Raw genomic sequence first — 21270 nt, 5'->3', positions numbered from 1 at the left:
ACACTCAGTTAACTTTTTTTGTAGAGACAGGTCTTGTTATGTTGCCAAGGCTGGTCTCAAACTCCTGGCCACAAGTGATCCTACCTCCTTAATCTCTCAAAGTGCTAAGATTATAGGCATGAGCCACCACACCTGACCTATAGCATAAATTATATAGCTATTCTACTTTAAAGCTTGTGAGGCAAATAAATAAAAATAAGGCAAAGCAAAAGTGGGAGAGAGTGAATAATATGTCAACCTGGGCTGTCTTAGAGTCTTGGAGTAGTGCAATGGGGGAATTTTTTTCTTCTGCTTTATCTCTGTATTGTTCAATTTTTCTACAATTATTGTAACATTTCTACAATATTATCTTTTTTTTTTTTTTTTGGCGACAGTGTCTTGCTCCACTGCCCAGGCTGGAGTGCAGTGGCATGATCTTGGCTCACTGCAACCTCCACTTCCAGGGTTCAAGTGATTCTCTTGCCTCAGTCTCTGGAGTAGCTGCGATTACAGGCACTCACCATCATGCTGGGCTAATATTTTTATATTTTTAGTAGAGATAGGGTTTCACTATGTTGGCCAGGCTAGTCTCGAACTCCTGACCTCAAGTGATTCGCCCGCCTTGACCTCCCAAAGTGCTGGGATTACAGTTGTGAGCCACCACACCCAGCCCAACAATGAGCACATACTACTTTTGTAATGAGAAAACCAGTTCAATAGTAAAACTACAAAATGAAATCGGTTTTTCTAGCTACATCACATACAGGGAACAGGCATAGTTATAATTTCCCTAGGAAAAGAATTACCCTAAGCCAGAGATGTCAGGAGATATAAATACACACATTCCATACATTTTTTAAAAATTGGTTAAAAAAACTCTGACTTGTACCACATTAAAAGCAAATGTTACATAGTCTGCCACCATGCCTGGCTAATTTTTCAATTTTTTTTCTTTGAGACGGAGTCTCACTGTTTCCAGGCTGGAGTGCAGTGGCATGATCTCGGCTCACTGCAACCTCCTGGGTTCAAGTGATTCTCGTGCCTCAGCCTCCTGAGTAGCTGGGATTACAGGCACGTGCCACCACACCCAGCTAATTTTTGTACTTTTAGTAGAGAGGGGGTTTCACCATGTTGGCCAGGATGGTCTTCATCTCCTGACCTTGTGATCCACCTGCCTTGGCCTCCCAAAGTGCTGGGATTACAGGCGTGAGCCACCACGCCCGGCCCAAGAGCTTTTAAATAAGGAGGGAAAGCTAATTCCTAGGTACCACAAAAAAAAATAGGATTGTTAAAGCTAGAGACATCGAGTTCCCTAGGAAAAAATGAGCAGATCAGCTGGTGAATTCTGTCTTAGGGGACAGATGAAGGTAAATTCAGCAAAATGTGAATTAAAACTCAGTGGGGGCTGGGCACAGTGGCTCATGCCTGTAATCCTACTAGCACTTTGGGAGGCCAAGGTGGGCGGATTGCCTGAGCTCAGAAGTTCAAGACCAGCCTAGGCAACACGGTAAATCCCCATCTCTACTAAAAATACAAAAATTAGCAGGGTGTGGTGGTACAGGCCTGTAATCCCAGCTACTCAGGAAGCTGAGGCGGGAGAATCGCTTGAACCCGGGAGGCGGAGATTGCAGTGAGCTAAGATTGCACCCTTCTACTCCAGCCTGGGCAACAGAGCTCATGCCTGTAATCCCAGCACTTTGAGAGGCCGAGGTGGGCAGATCACTTGAGGTCAGGAGTTCGAGATCAGCCTGGCCACCATAGTGAAACCCCATCTCTCCCCAAAACAAAAAAATTAGGCATGCGTGGTGGCAGGCACCTGTAATCCCAGCTACTCGGGAGGCTGAGGGAGGAGAATTGCTTGAACCTGGGAGGCGGAGGGTGCAGTGAGCCGAGACCACACCACTGCACTCCAGCCTGCACAACACAGCGAGACTCCATCTCACAAAAAAAGAAAGAAAGAAAACGAAAGGCAATGGGATGTTGGGTCACTGCCTGGGACTAGCTGTGCCCACATTTCCATGGGGTCTCTAGGATAATAAATGGAAAAATAGTTTTCTGATATATTTTCCTAGGATAAACTAAAATAACAGCGACATAATTCTGTGCTATTTTGTGTAATATGTAATATGTTAACTCCATCTGTTCCTGAATGTATTCTCTTTACACTGAGGGTACAGCCCATAGTCACAGACAGGATTAAAAGTTACTTTAATCAATATGCTGCCATGGGATCAGAAAAAAAAAAAAGTTATTTTAAAAGTTATAATACAGGTAGCCTTATGCTATAGTGGAAAAGCTTTGGGTTAAGAATAATAATGAGGGCCGGGCGCGGTGGCTCAAGCCTGTAATCCCAGCACTTTGGGAGGCCAAGACGGGCGGATCATGAGGTCAGGAGATCGAGACCATCCTGGCTAATACGGTGAAACCCTGTCTCTACTTAAAAATACAAAAAACTAGCCGGGCGACGAGGCGGGCGCCTGTAGTCCCAGCTACTCGGGAGGCTGAGGCAGGAGAATGGCGTAAACCCGGGAGGCGGAGCTTGCAGTGAGCTGAGATCCGGCCACTGCACTCCAGCCTGGGTGGCAGAGCAAGACTCCGTCTCAAAAAAAAAAAAAAAAAAAAAAAAAAAAGAATAATAATGAGGCGGGCAGATCACGAGGTCAGGAGATCGAGACCATCCTGGCTAACATGGTGAAACCCCGTCTCTGCTAAAAATACAAAAAAAAAAAATTAGCCGGGCATGGTGGCAGGCGCCTGTAGTCCCCGCTACTGGGGAGGCTGAGGCAGGAGAATGGCGTGAGCCCGGGGAGGCAGAGCTTGCAGTGAGCCGAGATCGCGCCCCTGCACTCCAGCCTGAGTGACAGTGAGACTCCGTCTCAAAAAAAAAAAAAAGGAGCTAGGTTTAGGCCTTAACTTCATCAATTACTGGACAATCCACTGTTTCCCCATAAGCAAAATGTATATAGCTGAGATACTACTTTACAGGACTGGCAGGATGACCAATGAGAAAATATGTAAAAGCCTTCTGGAAATGGTCAGGTAGTTTTTATTATTTCAACAATAAAAATAATATCTATACCCACATTTAAGAAAGGCTGTACCTTTGAGTGATAGAAAGCCAGAATGGGTCTGTTAAGTGGGAAGCAGACAGAACCTGTAGACAGAACAGCCACTGCTGGTTTCATGACACTCAATGTGGCACCAAAAGGATACACAAAGGTGAGAGCCCTGTAAGAAATTAAAGAAACACATTCAAATTTTAAAAATATGAATACAAAAATTCTGAAAATAATCTCAATGTTTCTTCGGTAACACGCTTTTTTGAAACAGTCTCACTCTGTCCCCCAGGCTGCAGTGCAGTGGTGTGATCCTGGCTCACTGCAGCCTCCGCCTCCCAGGTTTAAGCTGTTCTCCAGCCTCAGCGCCTGCTATCACGCCCAGCTAATTTTTGTATTTTTAGTAGAGCCAGGGTTTTACCATGTTGGCCAGGCTGGTCTTGAACTCCTGGCCTCAAGTGATATGCCTGCCTCGGCCTCCCAAACTGATGGGATTACAGGCGTGTGCCACTGCGCTCAGCTGAGTAACACTCTTTGATTCATTATCAAACACAAAATTTTTTCTAAGCTTTGGTTTGTTAACTTAAAAACTGGGACAACTCTAGCTACACATTTGATAAAGCATTTTAACAAACATAAAAGTAAATTCATAAGAAAGTGGAAATGACTGTAACTGGGAGAACTAAAGTAGCCCCTGATGGAGGAAGGAGGAAAAGGATGGGGCCTCATCCAAGAACTGAACTCCAGCTGCTCTGCATACTAGTATCTTAGTGGTAAATATGTCCTTCTTCCTTACGTTTGGCTGGTGCTATATCTAAGAATGAATGAATGTCACTGGAAGGGCATGTTACCAGTTGAGTGTCACATGGACGGAGGCATAAATATACGCTACGATGGACACTTCTACACAGATCTGCTTTGCAGTCCCTTCTACTCTCCACTGTCCTAACAAAGACTTGTCTTAGATTATCTAGAGTGAATTGTTCTGACCTGGGGCAACATACTCCTGGAGAGGATGTGGGATAGAGGAGCAAAGGCGGGGGTGCAGATCCTGGGGTAAGGCCAATCCATGCAGGAGGGGCGAGGGTTTTACTGAAAGATGGAGCTCCACAAAGCTTGAAGGAAGTGCTCTCAGAATGGAGAGAAACAGAGATCTCAAGACCAGAGCATAAGGTTAGAAACATGGAAGCACCCATGAGGAGTACCTCATAGAGATTTTAATTTCCCTTTTTCTTTAGACCACAAAAATTCTTTTTAGCTTAAGTTTAAAATTATTTCCCTCCAGTGTTTTTGTTTGATTGTTTTGTTCTTTTTTTTATTTTTTTATTTTTTTATTTTTTTGAGACGGAGTCTTTTTTTTTTTGAGGCGGAGTCTCGCTCTGTCGCCCGGACTGGAGTGCAGTGGCCAGATCTCAGCTCACTGCAAGCTCCGCCTCCTGGGTTCACGCCATTCTCCTGCCTCAGCCTCCGAGTAGCTGGGACTACAGGCGCCCGCCACCTCGCCCGGCTAGTTTTTGTATTTTTAGTAGAGACGGGGTTTCACCGTATTAGCCAGGATGGTCTCGATCTCCTGACCTCGTGATCCGCCCGTCTCGGCCTCCCAAAGTGCTGGGATTACAGGCTTGAGCCACCGCGCCCGGCGAGACGGAGTCTTGCTCTGTCACCCGGGCTGGAGTGCAGTGGCCGGATCTCAGCTCACTGCAAGCTCCGCCTCCCGGGTTTACACCATTCTCCTGCCTCAGCCTCCCGAGTAGCTGGGACTACAGGCGCCCGCCACCTCGCCCGGCTAGTTTTTTGTATTTTTAGTAGAGACGGGGTTTCACCGTGTTAGCCAGGATGGTCTCGATCTCCTAACCTCGTGATCCGCCCGTCTCGGTCTCCCAAAGTGCTGGGATTACAGGCTTGAGCCACCGCGCCCGGCCTGATTGTTTTGTTTTTTAAGACAGGATATCACTTTGTTGCCCAGGCTGGAGTGCAGTGGCATGAACATGGCTCACTGCAGCCTCAATCTCCTGGGCTCAAGCGATTCTCTTGCCTTAGCGCCCTGAGTAGCTGGGACCATAGGTGCATGCCACCACACCAACTAATTTTTCTATTTTTTGTAGAAATGGGGTTTCACCATGTTGCCCAGGCTGGTCTTGAACTCCTGAGCTCAGGCAATCTGCCCACTTTGACCTCCCAAAGTGCTGGAATTACAAGCATAAACCACTGGGCACAGTCTGCCTCTGGTGTTAATCTTCCCCATTCCTTCAGTAAAGTCTCATCTACCCTATGACTTTGTTGTCATATGATGAAAGAGAAGTGGTACCTGGCCCACATTCTCCAAACTCGGCCTTCTACCCCTACTTCAGCAGTATCCCAGCAAGGTGGATTACAGCCTATGATCTCTGGGCCAGAAGCAGAAGAAAACAAGCAGTTGTCCATGGAGAAAGAAAAGAAAGAGCGGAGAAATAGTCATATGGAGGTCAATGCACATCTATCCCCAACACTTTCCCCAAATGCAATCAATGGAAGGTGATTCTCAAGGCATAAGGGAGAATGGACACTTGAGAAGTAAGATAAAAACTATCTGCTATTATTATTATTATTATTTTGAGATGGAATTTTGCTCGTTGCGCAGGCTAGAGTGCAATAGCGCCATCTCAGCTTACAGAAACCCCTGCCTCCCGGGTTCAGGCAATTCCCATCCCTCAGCCTCCCAAGTAGCTGAGATTACAGGCACGCACCACCACGCCTGGATAATTTTTGTATTTTTAGTAGAGATGGGGTTTCACCACGTTGGTCAGGCTGGTTTCAAACTCCTGACCTCAGGTGATCCACCTGCCTCAGCCTCCCAAACTGCTAGGATTACAAGTGTGAGCCACTGTGCCTGGCCTATCTGCTATTATTTACACTCCTCTATTTCTTTAATTACTACTAAAAAAATCAATGAGACTAGGCCAGGCACAGTGGCTCACACCTGTAATCCCAGCACTTTGGGAGGCTGAGGCAGATGGATCACCTGAGGTTAGGAGTTCAAGACCAGCCTGGCCAACATGGTGAAGCCCCGTCTATACTCAAAATACAAAAATTAACCAGGTGTGGAAGCGGGCATCTGTAATCCCAGCTACTCAGGAGTCAGGAGAATTGCTTGAACCCAGGAGGCGGAGGTTGTAGTGAGATGAGATGGTGCCATTGCACTCCAGCCTGGGTGAAACTCTGTCTCCTAAAAAAAAAAAAAAAAGAAAATGAGACTGACATTTTGCTAAGACTTAGTATAAACTTAAACACCCATCCCCAAAACAGAACTTTCCAAACCACATGTGAATGAATAACATTAGCTCAGTGAAAAGTTTCGGAAACAGTTTTCCTAAAAGAGGGAATAGCTTGTGTAAAGTCCCTAAGATGAGTACGAGCTTCGCTTACTTAAGGATTGAAAACAAAGTGTGGCCACAGCAGAGTGAGAGAAGGGAGAAGGGACATAATAGGAAATAAGAATAAAGGAGAATCTGAGACTCCAACAGGCAAAGATACTTCAAAGCACGACGCAGGACAAGTCCGTATCTCAAAGCCTACCAGGAAGCTGTGTTTCCTCGATAATCCAGGAAAGGAACAACCAGACATATTCCCTTCACTATAATTAATTACAAAGTCATAATGCAACAACAGGTAGGGTACTCTGCTTTAAACTTTACAAATCCCTTTCACAAATATCACCTCACTGAAATTCTCCAACAATTTCGTAAGGTTAACATTGTTCCCAGTACACAGATAGGGAAACAAACACTAACAGTTACTATGCCTTGGATCACCCTTGGCAAGTAAGAGAGGGAATCAGGAACTTCTAATAATTCCTTCTAACTCCAAGTCTACAGTTCTTTACCTATACCAATTGGATGAGCTGACACAAAGTGAAATAAATAATTAGATTGATTCCTTTTTTTTTTTTTGAGATGGAGTCTTGCTCTGTCGTCCAGGCTGGAGTGCAGTGGCGCGATCTTGGCTCACTGCAAGCTACGCCTCCCAGGTTCACACCATTCTCTTGCCTCAGCCTCCCGAGTAGCTGGGATTACAGATGCCTGCCACCACGCCCAGCTAATTTTGTTGTGTTGTTTTGTTTTGTTTTTAGTAGAGACAGGGTTTCACCGTGCTAGCCAGGCTGGTCTCTAACTCCTGACCTTGTGATCCTCCCACCTCGGCCTCCCAAAGTGTTGGGATTACAGGTGTGAGCCACAGCACCCAGCCTAGATTGATTCTTGACAGTCAAAAATATTAACTGTGAATTATATTGCTATACATATTCACCCTTATTACTTTGGATTCTACTAAGAAAGGTCTTCCTTACTTCAAGAATTTAAAATATTCACCTATTTTTTTAAGTATTTTTTTTTTTTTTGAGTTCTTTCTTTTTGAGTTGGTGTCTCGCTCTGTCACCCAGGCTGGAGTGCAGTGGTGCGATCTCAGCTCATTGCAACCTCCGCCTCCCAGGTTCAAGCGATTCTCCTGCCTCAGCCTCCCGAGTAGCTGGGATTACAGGGTTGTGCCACCACGTCTGGCTAAGTTTTGTATTTTTCAGTAGAGATGGGGGTTGGCCAGGCTCATCTTGAACTCTTAACCTCAGGTGATCTGCCTGCCTCATGCCTCAGTCTCCCAAAGTGCTGGGATTACAGGCATGAGCCATCATACCTGGGCTTCTTTAAGTACTTCTATGCTTTCTTTTAAAATTTAATTTAATTTAATTTAATTTTTATTTTATTTTTTCGAGATGGAGCCTTGCTCTCTTGCCCAGGCTGGAGTGCAGTGGTGCAATCTCGGCTCACGGCAACCTCTGCCTCCTGGGTTCAAGCAATTCTTCTGCCTCAGCCTCCCGAGTAGCTGGGATTACAGGCGTGCACCACCACGCCAGGCTAATTTTTTTTTTTTTTTTTTTGAGACAGAGTTTCGCTCCTGTTGCCCAGGCTGGAGTGCAATGGCATGATCTTGGCTCACTGCAACTTCCACCTCCCAGGTTCAAGTGATTCTCCTGTCTCAGTTTCCTGAGTAGCTGAGATTACAGGTGCCTGCCACCATCCCTGGCTAATTTTTCTTTTTTTTTTTTGAGACGGAGTCTCGCTCTGTCGCCCGGGCTGGAGTGCAGTGGCCGGATCTCAGCTCACTGCAAGCTCCGCCTCCCAGGTTTACGCCATTCTCCTGCCTCAGCCTCCCGCGTAGCTGGGACTACAGGCCCCCGCCACCTCGCCCGGCTAGCTTTTTGTATTTTTTAGTAGAGACGGGGTTTCACCGTGTTAGCCAGGATGGTCTCAATCTCCTGACCTCGTGATCCGCCCGTCTCAGCCTCCCAAAGTGTTGGGATTACAGGCTTGAGCCACCGCGCCTGGCCATCCCTGGCTAATTTTGTATTTTTATAGAGATGGGGTTTCACCATGTTGGTCAGGCTGGTCTCAAACGCCTGATCTCAGGTGCCGCCCACCTCGGCCTCCCAAAGTGGTGGGATTACAGGTGTGAACCACTGCACCCAGCCTAATTTTTCTATTTTTAGTACAGACAGGGTTTCACCATATTGGCCAGGCAGGTCTTGAACTCCTGACCTCGTGATCCACCTGCCTCAGCCTCCCAAAGTGCTGGGATTACAGGCATGAGCCACTGCGGCTGGCATATGCTTTCATTTTTAATATTAAAAATTTTAGCCTATCCATAATACATTTTGGGGTGTAGTATGAAAATGAAACTATTTCTCCAAATGGTTATCCAGAATTATGCCATCCATGTCTAATATTTGAAATGCCACTTTTACTATACACAAATAACTCCCACCCTCCATATATGTTTTTGGTCTAATTTTATTCTGTATTATTTATTTTCTTTTAACTATTTCTGGACTACAACCACATCTTATTTTATTTTATTTATTTATTTGGGACAGTCTTGCTCTGTCACCCAGGCTAGAGTATAGTGGCATGATCACGACTCACTGCAGCCTCGACCTTCTGGGTTCAAGCAATCCTCTTGCCTCTGCCTCCAGAGTAGCTGGGACTATGGGTGTGTGCCACCACATATGGCTAATTTTTAAAAGTTTTCTTTTTTTTTGTAGAGACAGGGTCCCACTATGTTGCCCAGACTGGTCTTGAACTCTCTGTCTCAACCCATCGGCCCATCTCGACCTCCCAAAGTGCTGAGATTATAGGTGTGAGCCACTGCACACAGCCAATCACATTATTTTATTTTAAAATTTCATTTTATTTACATATTTTTTGAGACAGGGTCTCATCTGTCACCCAGGCTGGAGTGCAGTGGCGTGATCTCAGCTCACTGCCACCTCTGCTTCCCAGGCTCAGCAATTCTCCAGCCTCAGTCTCCCGTGTAGCTGGGAATACAGGTGCAAGCCACCAATGCCCGGCTAAATTTTTGTATTTTTTTTACAAAGACGGGGTTTCACTATGTTGCCCAAGCTGGTCTTGAACTCCTGAGCTCAAGTGATCTGCCTGCCTCAGCCTCCCAAAGTGATGGGATTATAGGGGTGAGCCACAGTACCCGGACCACATTATTTTCACTACTAAAACTTTGTAACATGCTTTAATTACATAAAAATGTCAATTTTTATTGGGTAAAATATTTCAAAGTACGGAGGCATTATAAATGAAGGCAAAAAGACAAACCATCAACAGAAAAATGGCCAAAAAGCAGTGAACATGAAATTCACAGAAGAAATACAATCAGCCAGTAGTCTTTAAGGGTCATCCTATGCACTAATAATTTTTAAAATGCAAATTTAAAGAAACAGATACCATGTTTACTAGAATACTCTGTGCTGGCAAGAGAGGAAAAAGGGGTGTGCTCATAGGGACTGTAAGTGGTACCACCTCCCTGAGAGACATCTGGTAATACATTACATTTGGTAACCCATCTGTTGGAAGACCTCTGACCCAGAAATTTCAATGCTGAGAAATTTACCCTAAAAAATACTACCACAAGTGCACAAAACTGTACATACGAAGATGTTCACTTATCCCAGCACTTCGGAAGGCTGAGGCAGGTGGATCACCTGAGGTCAGGAGTTCAAGACCAGCCTGACTGACATGGTGAAACCTCATCTCTACTAAAAATACAGAAATGAGCTGGGTGTGGTGGTAGGCACCTGTAATCCCAGCTACATGGGAGGCTGAGGCAGGAGAACCACTTGAACCTGGGAGGTGGAGGTTGCAGTGAGCTGAGATCATGCCACTGTACTCCAGACTGGGTGACAAAGTGAGACTCCGTCCAAAAAAAAAAAAAAAAAAAGATGTTCATTTGTCCTTTATTATTTATAATAACAAATATAAACAATTTTTTTTAAGATGAAGTCTCGGCCGGGCACGGTGGCTCAAGCCTGTAATCCCAGCACTTTGGGAGGCCGAGACGGGCGGATCACGAGGTCAGGAGATCGAGACCATCCTGGCGAACACGGTGAAACCCCGTCTCTACTAAAAAAATACAAAAAAAACTAGCTGGGCGAGGTGGCGGGCGCCTGTAGTCCCAGCTACTCGGGAGGCTGAGGCAGGAGAATGGCGTAAACCCAGGAGGCGGAGCTTGCAGTGAGCTGAGATCCGGCCACTGCACTCCAGTCCGGGCGACAGAGCGAGACTCCGCCTCAAAAAAAAAAAAAAAAAAAAAAGATGAAGTCTCCCTCTGTCCCCCAGGCTAGAGTGCAGAGGTGCGATGGCAGCTCACTGCAACCTCCGCCTCCCAGGTTCAAGTGATTCTCCTGCCTCAGCCTCCTGAGTAGCTGGGATTATAGGTGGCCACCACCACGCCCAGCTAAATTTTCTATTTTTAGTAGAGATGGGGTTTCACCATGTTAGCCAGGCTGGTTTCAAACTCCTGACCTCAGGTGATCCACTCGCCTTGGCCTCCCAAAGTGCTGGGATTACAGGAGTAAGCTACCACACTTGGCTATAAAATTGTTCATAACAATAATACAGAACAGAAGTTAAGAGTGCAGCCTCTAGAACAGACTTCCTATGTCTGCATCTAAGTTCTGACACAGAGTAGTCATGTGCATTTGGGCAATTATGTCTCTGTATCTTATCTCTAACTTTCCAGAGTTGTAAGGATTAAATGAGGTCATACATGCCTGTCACACAGTCAATGCTTGACAAATATCAGGTGGTATTATTAAAGAAAAACATTATAAACTACTTAAATGTCCAATAATAGAGAGTTGGTTAGATAAATTGGGATTTATGCAATTTAATCCAGTCATTAAAAAGGAAGTGGTACTTACCTATAACTTTAAATATGGAAAAAAAAAAACCCTAGAAATCTAAACACTATACTGATGGAGTCTTGCTCTGTTGCCGAGGGTGGAGCGCAGTGGCGCAATCTCGGCTCACTGCAACCTCCGCCTCCAGGTTTCAAATGATTCTCCTGTCTCAGCCTCCCGAGTAGCTGGGACTACAGGCGCACACCACCACACCTGGCTAATTTTTGTATTTTTAGTAGAGATGGGATTTTGCCATGTTGGTTATGCTCATCTCGAACTCCTGACCTTAGGTGACACCCGCCTCGGCCTCCCAAAGTACTGGAATTACAGGCGTGAGCCACCGTGCCAGGCCTACATACTATATTACTAAGACTACCTTCAGGGTGAGGAGCATGGACTTACAGTGCAGAGCTTCTACTTTTTTCCTCTTGAACTGTTCAAATTCTGATTATTTTTGTAACCAGAAACAAAAGCTCTTTTCATTTTGAAAAAGAAGACTCTTCAAAATGATACATCCTCCTCATGTGGCATCAGAAAACACACTCACTGGGCATTGTTTCCACTGCTTTCCTCATCAATGATCCCAGGCACAGCCTTTCCTGCAGCTCGGCTAATTTCCCTTGAAGAAGAAAAATTAAAATCTAGTAAACAAAAAAAATTTGAGAATTTCACACTGTATTCAATAGTACAGTAAATATGAGGCTAAGGTGGGAGGATTGCTTAAGCCTGGGAGGTTAAGGCTGCAGTGAACTGTGTTCCCACCACTGCATTCCAGCCTGAGCAACACAGCAAGACTCTGTCTCAAAAAATACATATATATATACATACATATATATATATAAATAAAAAATAAGTTGAATGTGAAGTAAGTTTCAAAAGATGAAGAAAAATAATTTGATGAATGAGTAGTAACATAGTAAAATAAATTATAATAACATAAAAAAAGAAAGAAGAAGGGGCAGTGAAAAGAATGTGTGAGAAGAGATGAGGGAAGATTTATGTAGAAGAAATGAGAGTTATGTGTAAGGATATTTCTGCTTTATTTTTTTTTTGAGATGGAGTCTCACTCTGTCACCCAAGCCAGAGTACAATGGTGCAATCTCAGCTCAATACAGCCTCTGCTTCCCCGGCTCAAGCGATTCTCCTGCCTCAGCCTCCCGAGTAGCTGGGATTACAGGTGTCTGCCACCATGCCTGGCTAATTTTTTTGTATTTTTAGATGGGGAGATGGGGTTTCATGTTGGCCAGGCTGGTTTTGAACTCCTGATCTCAAATGATCCGTCTGCCTTGGCTTCCCCAAGTGCTGGGATTACAGGTGTGAGCAGTGACACCTGGCCAAGATATTTCTACTTTCAACATGCTTACCTGTTCAAGACTCCACTGGAAACTAGAGCTTCTTTAGGATGGAAATATTTGTGATATACACTTCTAACCACAGCATCTATGAGGGAAAAAGAGAAGGAGGTATATTTTAGGTTAGAAATAAGTTTGATATTATAGACTCATACCAATTTTGACCTGAAAGGCACCCTGGAACTCGGTTCCAATCCATCTCGCTTTATAAATGGAAGCAGCCCAAGCCTAGGAGGCTCAGACTGCTGATGAGAATGGAACATTAAAACATGTACACACTGCCCAGGGCTTCTTTCATTATGCCACTGGACCTAGAGGGCTATGATATAAAATAATAGATAGAAACTGCTGCCTCTACTGAAAATAATAATACTAATTACCATTATTAACCATGATTCCATATTCTTCTAGTAAAAAGTTAATATTGGTGTCAAATCTGGATTCTCCACCTTCTCCTAGCATCACAAGGACATCTCCACCACTGTCAAGATATTTCCTCAGGATTTCAAACTACACAAAGGAAAAAAGCAATCTATGAATATACTCAAAAGACTTTTGCCCGAAACACCATAAGACTTTAACTAGATGAAAAATAAATACTTAAAATCTATAAGGCATTTACATATAAATGTATATAAGATAAAAAGTACTCTCTATGTAGGATCTCCAAGCTTGTCTTTGAGCATAAAGCTTCAAAATACTCAAAGTAAACTTACAGTTTCAAAGCTGACTATCAGACAGCAAGTCAAAAGTGAAAAACTTAACTAAAGGAAGCACTCAGTTCTCCATTCAGAGGCACCCCTGGTCTCCACCTACTAGATGCCAGTTGTACCTACCTTCCCCTGGCAACCAAAAATGTCGCTTGAGATTGCCACATGTTCCCTCAGGAGAAGAAGAAATAGAATCACCCCTGGTTAAGAACCACTGATTTAGACAATGCCTTCTCTTGATGGCCCACAGACGATATCAGGATGAAAGCATTTCATATCACACCTGGGAAGAATTCTGTTCAAGGTCATTGACCAACCAAACCATAGAGAAAAATGCATGTTTTCTGCTTATCTCCTGGAAGCTCTCTCTTGTTTTCACAAAGTTGGTGATGGGAGAAAAATCTAGGGTTGATCTTGCTGGTCTAGCCTGAGAAAACCTGGGGTGGGTGGTCCAGACAAATAGTTTCTTAACTTTCTTCATCAAGCACTCTAGCAGAAAAAAAGCTGAACATGTATATAAATAAATCTAATATGTATGTATCTCTATATAAAATATGCACTTTATAATTTGAAACAACTCTCAAAATGTTTTAAGAGTAATGAAAATATGAATAATAAACATAATTTCCTTCTGGCACCCTATTGATTTATCACATGCATCCTATTTTGGAAACTACTGCCCAGACTAGCTTTGCCACAGCATGGCCCTCTTGCTCTTGCATGCTCCCTAAATTTTCCTCTCCCCCTGACTTCCCCACACTGTACAAAACAAATGAATCTGGCCAGGCACAGTGGCTCACACCTGTAATTCCAGCACTTTGGGAGGCCGAGGCGGGCGGATCACGAGGTCAGTAGATCGAGACCGCAGTGAAACCCTGTCTCTATTAAAAATACAAAAAAAAAAAAAAAAAATTAGCCAGGCGTGGTGGCGGGCACCTGTAGTCCCAGCTACTCAGGAGGCTGAGGCAGGAGAATGGCGTGAACCCGGGAGGCGGACCTTGCAGTGAGCTGAGATCGTGCCACTGCACTCCAGCCTGGGTGACAGAGCAAGACTCTGTCTCAAAAACAAAAACAAAACAAATGAATCCTTGGAAGCCAAGGTAGGCGGATCACCTGAGGTTAGGAGTTCGAGACCAGCTTGGCCAATATGGTGAAACGCCATCTCTACTAAAAATACAAAACTTAGCCAGGCATGGTGGTATGCACCCATAGTCCCAGCTACTCGGGAGGCTGAGGGAGGGGAATTGCTTGAACCCAGGTGGTGAAGGTTGCAGTGAGCCAAGACTGCATCACTGCATTCCAGCCTGGGCAACAGAGCAAGATTCCATCTCAAAAATGAAACACAACAAAACACAAAACAAAATAAAAAATGAATTATTTCAAAATCAAAATTAAGGTGGGGCGCAGTGGCTCACACCTGTAATCCCAACACTTTGGGAGGCTGAGGTGGGTGGATCACTTGAGGTCAGGAGCTTAAGACCATCCTGGCCAACATGGTGAAACCCTGTGTCTACTAAAAATACAAAAAATAGCCAGATGTGTTGGCAGACGCCTGTAATCCCAGCTACTCGGGAGGCTGAGGTAGGAGAATCAGTTGAACCTGGGAGGCGGAGGTTGCAATGAGCCAAGAATGCGCCAATGCACTCCAATCTGGCAACAGAGCAAGACTCTTGTCTAAAAAAAAAAAAAAAAAAATCAGCTCAAAGTCCACTTCCTCTGGGCCCAATAATCCAATGCCTCTTTTCTGTGCTTCTGTAGAAATGTGGAACTTAGAACATTGATCATTATCGGTAGATGGTCCATTTGTTTCATTTCCCCTAAACTATCAGTTCCTAGAACGGAGAGATCATGTGCTATCTGACTTTGATCCCTAGTGTTAGTCCTAGAACCTGGCACATAACTAGGTACATAACAGATCCTTAGTAAATATTTTTTGGAACAACAACAGAAAAACAAAACAAATGGGTTATAACTGCATGGATCCTGGGCCCTGAACAACAGACTGAATCTCTCCCTAAATTCCTCTTCCTTTTTCTTCCTTTTGATTTCCTCTCAAACTCCTCTTCCCAGATAGCCGTAAATATATGCTATGTTCTATGACTGGTAACAGCAAGCCAGATCTAGTTTGCAATATATATTCTCAGAACATAGCTTCCACTTGGGAAATTCTACTGGTACTTGGTATTTATGATTATGCAGTTCTGGGATTTGTCCATGTTGCCTAAATGCAATGAGTATACAGTAAGTATCGGTATCTACTGTGTCCTATTGGCCATCTGGCATTGGAAGAAAAAGATACATGAAGGACGTGGTGTGCAATAACACAGATGGGCAAAAGTTGAAGGAGCTTCCACGAATTAATTAAGACCCAGTTTCCAGCTCTGCATGTAAGAGAGACCCTTCTAACAAAAGAACAGATATTTGGTACAAATTGGAGGTTTCTTATTTCTTTATGGCAAAAACAGGAAGAAAGGTTAATTTTGCAGACTTAAATTTTAGAAATTGGCTTAGAATGCATTCACACTGTTAAGTTTTACAGTGTGGCAGCAAATGTGAGATATTTCATGTAATCAAGACTGGATGATCCAGGCCAGTGGCTCTCATTGGAGGCATTTAAACCATCTAGCATGTATTATGGATCACCATAATATTAATATTAATACAGCATAATATTAATGCCATAATGTTAATGTTTAAGGACATTTTAGTGGGTAAAGGGCAGGGAAGTTAAGGTCCTGCAATATTCAGACCAGTCCCACACAGTAAAGAACTGTTTCACAGCATTTGAATATCTTCTCAGATAGTCACGTAGGTTTAAAAAAGAAAAAGCAAACAAACAAATGAAGCTTAGCCTAAAATCTAACTCCAATTTATTTATTTTTTTTGAGATGAAGTCTTGCTCTGTCACCCATGCTGCAGTGGCTCAATCTCAGCTCACTGCAACCTTCACCTCCTGGGTTCAAGTGATTCTCCTGCCTCAGCCTCCTGAGTAGCTGTGACCACAGGCGCCTGCCACCACACCCGGCTAATTTTTGTATTTTTAGCAGAGACAAAGTTTCACCATGTTGGCCAGGTTGGTCTCAAACTACTGACCTAAGGTGATCCACCCGCCTTAGCCTCTCAAACTCCTGGGATTACAGGAGTAAGCTACTGCGCTCGGCCCAAATTATACGTACATACTGTACAAAGTATTTTTTGCACGATTTAACATATACTGAATTCCCAGGTACCCAACTACCATGTAAACTGAGAGAAGAATTATACTCTTTTTATTAATAGAACTTTACCAAGAGTTAGTCAGTATTTTGGAAAAATCACATCACCGACAGCAACATGATTTGAATTGCCAACACATCACTTCCTCCAGTCTGCACATGTACCTATCCCATTCATGGGAGTTCTATACATTTATTACACATTTATTTCAAAATGTCAAACATAAAGAAGTATTCTAATGTATGTATGACCAAGCATTAACAAACTGAAATATGTATATTCTCCTAGTATATATATGCCTAAACATTTACAATTTGAAATACATATAGTCTTTCATAAATCATCCTCTAATTTATGTACATTAAAGTTAGGAAGCTATATTGCTTTACTTTTTTAATGGTGGTGGGTTAGATTATCTTTGCATTTCAATTCAGGGTAATAAAGTTAGCATTGGTAATATAGGTGGACGCTGGTCTGTTAGGGTTGGAAAATACTCATCTCAGCCACGTGGTTACCTGGTCATAACTGAATACCACCACAAAGCTAGTGTGATGCGTTAATGTAGTTGAGGTGGAAATAAGGGGAGACTGTTCAGCCTAGTTTCTAGCCTGATACTAGCACCAAATATCAGACATATGATGTCTGTCCTGTCACAGAAGTTTCTGGAAGCCAACATGAAAAAGGCATCACACAGCTCTCCAGGGGTAACAGTCTAGGAGGCCAGCAGCAATGACAAGGAAAGCAGTGATCTCACCAGCATGAGCCTATTGGAAGAACTGTAACACAAGGGAATGCTGGTTCCTAGAAAAAAAGCTAACAGCTTTTCTCCCTTTTCTTCCCCCCTCACTCCAACTCCAAAGAGAAGGCATGGTGTCAGGAACTGGTCTGGGAGAGGACATTTTATTAGGATAAAGTTACATCAAACTTGCCTCTCGAAGGACTTGTGTCTCTTGGATGCAACAGCCTTCCATCCCTGGAAGCCCAAACTAAGGCTTGGCCTGGCACCCATCTCCACTTGGGAAAAGGCCCAGGCAGCAGGTTCTGACCCTCTCTCTGGATACCCCTGTGTTCCTGAGGCTGGCTGGTCCCTGGCAAACATCAGGCCAACTCTCTCACTGGCTTGGATAGGTGGATGGGGAGATGGAGCCAAAGCCCAACAAGTAATAGAGTGTTGCTCTGCAGGCCACTGCCCTCTGTGTGTACATTTCCCTCAAGGTCTCAGTGGGTAGGGGTTGCTGGTTACCTCCACATTGCCAATGGTACTTCCTACTCCTTCTGTCAATTAACCTGATCAAACAATCGTGTCTCTCTCCATGCCATTCCCAGCAGGGAAGTTCACCTTGCAATCAAATTGAGAAACAAAGGACACTAGAAATGCTCCCCATTGGACCTCTTCCCCATGGCACCACCCAGAGTAACAGCAGGAGACCTTGGCTGGCCTCAATCTAAGGACCACATTGGCCTTGCCCCACCTCAACCTCCCTACTCCCCATACTCTCTCTGAGCACAAAGGTACTTCCCATTCTCTGTAAAATGGCTCTTTCTATGTTCTGGGATTTTTGTTTTATTGACTGTGAAAAAACACACCTAACTTTTCCTAAATTTACCATCTTAACCATTCTGAAGTACATAGTTCAGCAGTTTTTTGTTTGTTTTTTCTTTTCAGACAGGGTCTCTGTCGCCCAGGCTGGAGTGCAGGGGCGCAATCTCAGCTCACTGCAACCTCCGCCTCCCAGGTTCAAGTGATTCTCCCGCCTCCACCTCCCAAGTAGCTGGGAATACATGCGTGCACCACCACACCGGCTAATTTTTGTATTTTTAGTAGAGATGGGGTTTCACCATGTTGGCCAGGCTGGTCTCAAACTCCTAGCCTCAAGTGATCCACCCGCCTCAGCCTACCAAAGTGCTGGGATTAGAGGTGTGAGCCACCATGCCTGGCCTAGTCCAGCAGTATTAAATATACTCACACTGTTGGGCAACCAATCTGCAGAACTGTTTTCATCTTGCAAAACTGAAACTCTATACCTATTAAACAGCAACTCTCCATTCCCCACTTCCCCCAGGTCCTGGCAACCACCACCCTTCTATTTTCTGTCTCTACAAATTCGACTACTCTACGTACCTCATGCTTGCATAAGTCAAATCATATAGTATTTGTCTTTTAGTGTCTGCCTTATTTTCATTTGGCATAATGTCCTCAAAATGTATTCATGTTGTAGCATGTATCAGAATTATCTTCCTATTTAAGACTGAATAATATTCCATTGTATGTATATACCATATCTTATCTATTCATCTGCCGATGGATAGTTGGGCTATTTCCACCTTTTGGCTATTGTGAATAGTGCTGCTAAGAAGATAGGTGTGCAATTATCTCTTTCAGATCTGGTTTTCCATTCTTTTGGGCATATACCCAGAAGTGGAATTGCTAGATCATATGGCAGTTTTTTGTTTTTGTTTTTTTTGAAATGAAGTCTCGCTCTGTTGCCCAGGCTGGATGGAGTGCAGTGGCCCAATCTCTGCTCACTGGAACTCCACCTCCCAGGTTCAAGTGATTCTCTTGCCTCAGCCTCCCAAGTAGCTGGGATTACAGGTGCACACCATCATGCCTGGCTAATTTTCGTATTTTTAGTAGAGACGGGGTTTCACTATGTTGGCCAGGCTAGTCTCAAACTCCTGACCTCAAGTGATCCACCCGCCTCAGCCTCCCAAAGTGCTGGGATTACAAGCATGGGCCATCACACACAGCCATCATATGGCAATTTTATGCTTAAATTTTTGAGGAACTGCCATACTGTTTTTCATGGTGATTGCACCATTTTACATTCCTACCATCAGTGTGGAAGGGTTCCAATAACTTCCCATTCTCACCAATACTTGTCATTTGTATTCTGGGCCTTACATTTATCATTCTTTATCCATTCCATGAACCAGAATAATAAACATCTTTATTTTAAATGGGATTTTCCTATTTTCTTTTTTTTTGAGATGGAGTTTTGCTCTTGTTGCCCAGGCTGAAGTGTGATAGCACGATCTTGGCTTACAGCAACCTCTGCCTCCCAGGTTCAAGCGATTCTCCTGCCTCAGCCTCCCGAGTAGCTGGGATTACAGGAACACGCCACCACGCCTGGCTAATTTTGTATTTTTAGTAGAGATGGGGTTTCTCCATGTTGGTCAGGGTGGTCTCGAACTCTCGACCTCAGGTGATCCACCTGCCTCGGCCTCCCAAAGCGCTGGGATTATAGGCATGAGCCACCGCACCCGGCAGAATTTTCCTATTTTCAAAGCAAAAATATAGCAAAGAAGTGTGGCTAGTGGCCGGGCGTGGTGGCTCACACCTATAATCCCAGCACTTTGGGAGGCTGAGGTAGGCAGCATAAGGTCAGGAGTTTGAGACCAGCCTAGCCAATATGGTGAAACCCCGTCGCCACTAAAAATACAAAAATTAGCCAGGCGTGGTGGTGGGCACCTGTAGTCCCAGCTACTCAGGAGGCTAAGGCAGGGAGAATTGCTTGAACCCGGGAGGCAGAGGTCACAGTGAGCTAAGATTACGCCACTACACTCCAGCCTGGGTGACAGAGCGAGACTGTCTCAAAAAAAAAAAGAAATGTGGCTAATATTTAATTGGCCCACACTATGTGTTTGATACTTTACATGAAGCATCTTGGTTAATCATCACAACTCCATGATGAAAAGAGAGATGAAGTGATTACCTTAAGGCCACACAGTAAGTGGTGAAGGAGGATTCAGATCCAGTATTTCAGAGCCCAGGCTCTTAATCATTTCACCATATTCCTTCTTTAGTGGATATTTCTTACCTCAGCTGCAGTAAATTTTTCCCTTGGCCCAGCTGTAATCCACAGTTTCACTCCATTTAACCTCTCAGATGTGATTTCATCTTTTAAGCTAGAAATACAATTTTAAAAGCAAATGTTAGGTCCATAATTTAAATCAATTTATGTATTGTTTTAGTCTCTCAACTATTTGAAAGCAGAGGCCACAGAGTCTCAGAGATGAAGGGACTTAGACATAACTGGTCCAGTCTCTCTCCCAAAGTGAGAATTCCCTCTACAGGCCTGCCCCAGAGTCATCTGGCCTCTGTTCAAATACTTCCAGTAAGTCAAGGTGTTCAAATTAAGCCATGCTGAAGCATAAGGAAGTCCTCAACTACTAATTCAATCAGCCCTACCATTAGCTCGTATGATTACATATCCTCACCTATTAAGAAGAAACATACACATACACAAAGTCAAAGTCATTCTCATCTAATTCTCATGTTTCCTTTCCCTAGTATTGACCTCAGTCAAAATATGAAGACAGTTTCTAAATCTTAAAAAGCTACATGTGTATAATTAGAATAATTTTTTGGTGTGTGATTTGGAAGACAATTTAATAATATGCTGCTTTAATAATATCCTAATTGCTGATTTCAAAAGAAATGTTTTTTGGTTTTTGTTTTTGACAGAGTCTCCCTCTGTTGCCCAGGCTGGAGTGCAGTGGCATGATCTTGGCTCACTGCAGGCTTCACTGCCTGGGTTCAAGGGATTCTTGTCCCTCAACCTCCTTAGTAGCTGGGATTATAGGCACGCACCATCAACTCAAGTGATCTGCCTGCTTCAGCCTCCCAAAGTGCTGGGATTACAGGCATGAGCCACTGCATCTTGTCCAAGAGATGTTTTAATAAGAATTTATTTAATTATGAATAATTTTACAGAGTCTCGCTCTGTCACCAAGCTGGA

General features: G+C 44.0%; 1 protein-coding gene across 6 annotated transcripts in view; it reads right to left on the bottom strand.

Annotated features, from left to right (window-relative positions):
• IFT52 (intraflagellar transport 52) overlaps positions 1 to 21270 on the bottom strand; it is a 62996-nt gene that overhangs the window by 36506 nt on the left and 5220 nt on the right. For 3 of the 6 annotated variants that reach the window (XR_004431234.1, XM_033186458.1, XM_033186459.1), the window contains exons 3-7: positions 20350 to 20437; positions 12986 to 13115; positions 12618 to 12693; positions 11801 to 11872; positions 3081 to 3207 (exon numbers count right to left, since the gene is read on the bottom strand). Coding sequence is in view for 5 of the 6 variants with exons in the window: in XM_033186458.1 (XP_033042349.1) it covers positions 3081 to 3207; positions 11801 to 11872; positions 12618 to 12693; positions 12986 to 13115; positions 20350 to 20437 (493 nt within the window). In the remaining variant the exon portion in view is untranslated. Of the gene's footprint in view, positions 1 to 3080; positions 3208 to 11655; positions 11873 to 12617; positions 12694 to 12985; positions 13116 to 20349; positions 20438 to 21270 lie in introns of all 6 variants that reach the window. The other 3 variants (XM_033186462.1, XM_033186460.1, XM_033186463.1) reach the window with 3 other exon arrangements.

The sequence above is a fragment of the Trachypithecus francoisi genome, unplaced genomic scaffold (genome assembly GCF_009764315.1).
Source record: "Trachypithecus francoisi isolate TF-2019V2 unplaced genomic scaffold, Tfra_2.0 Lachesis_group21, whole genome shotgun sequence".
Taxonomy (NCBI): domain Eukaryota; kingdom Metazoa; phylum Chordata; class Mammalia; order Primates; family Cercopithecidae; genus Trachypithecus; species Trachypithecus francoisi.
This window is presented reverse-complemented; position numbering and strand designations above follow the sequence as displayed.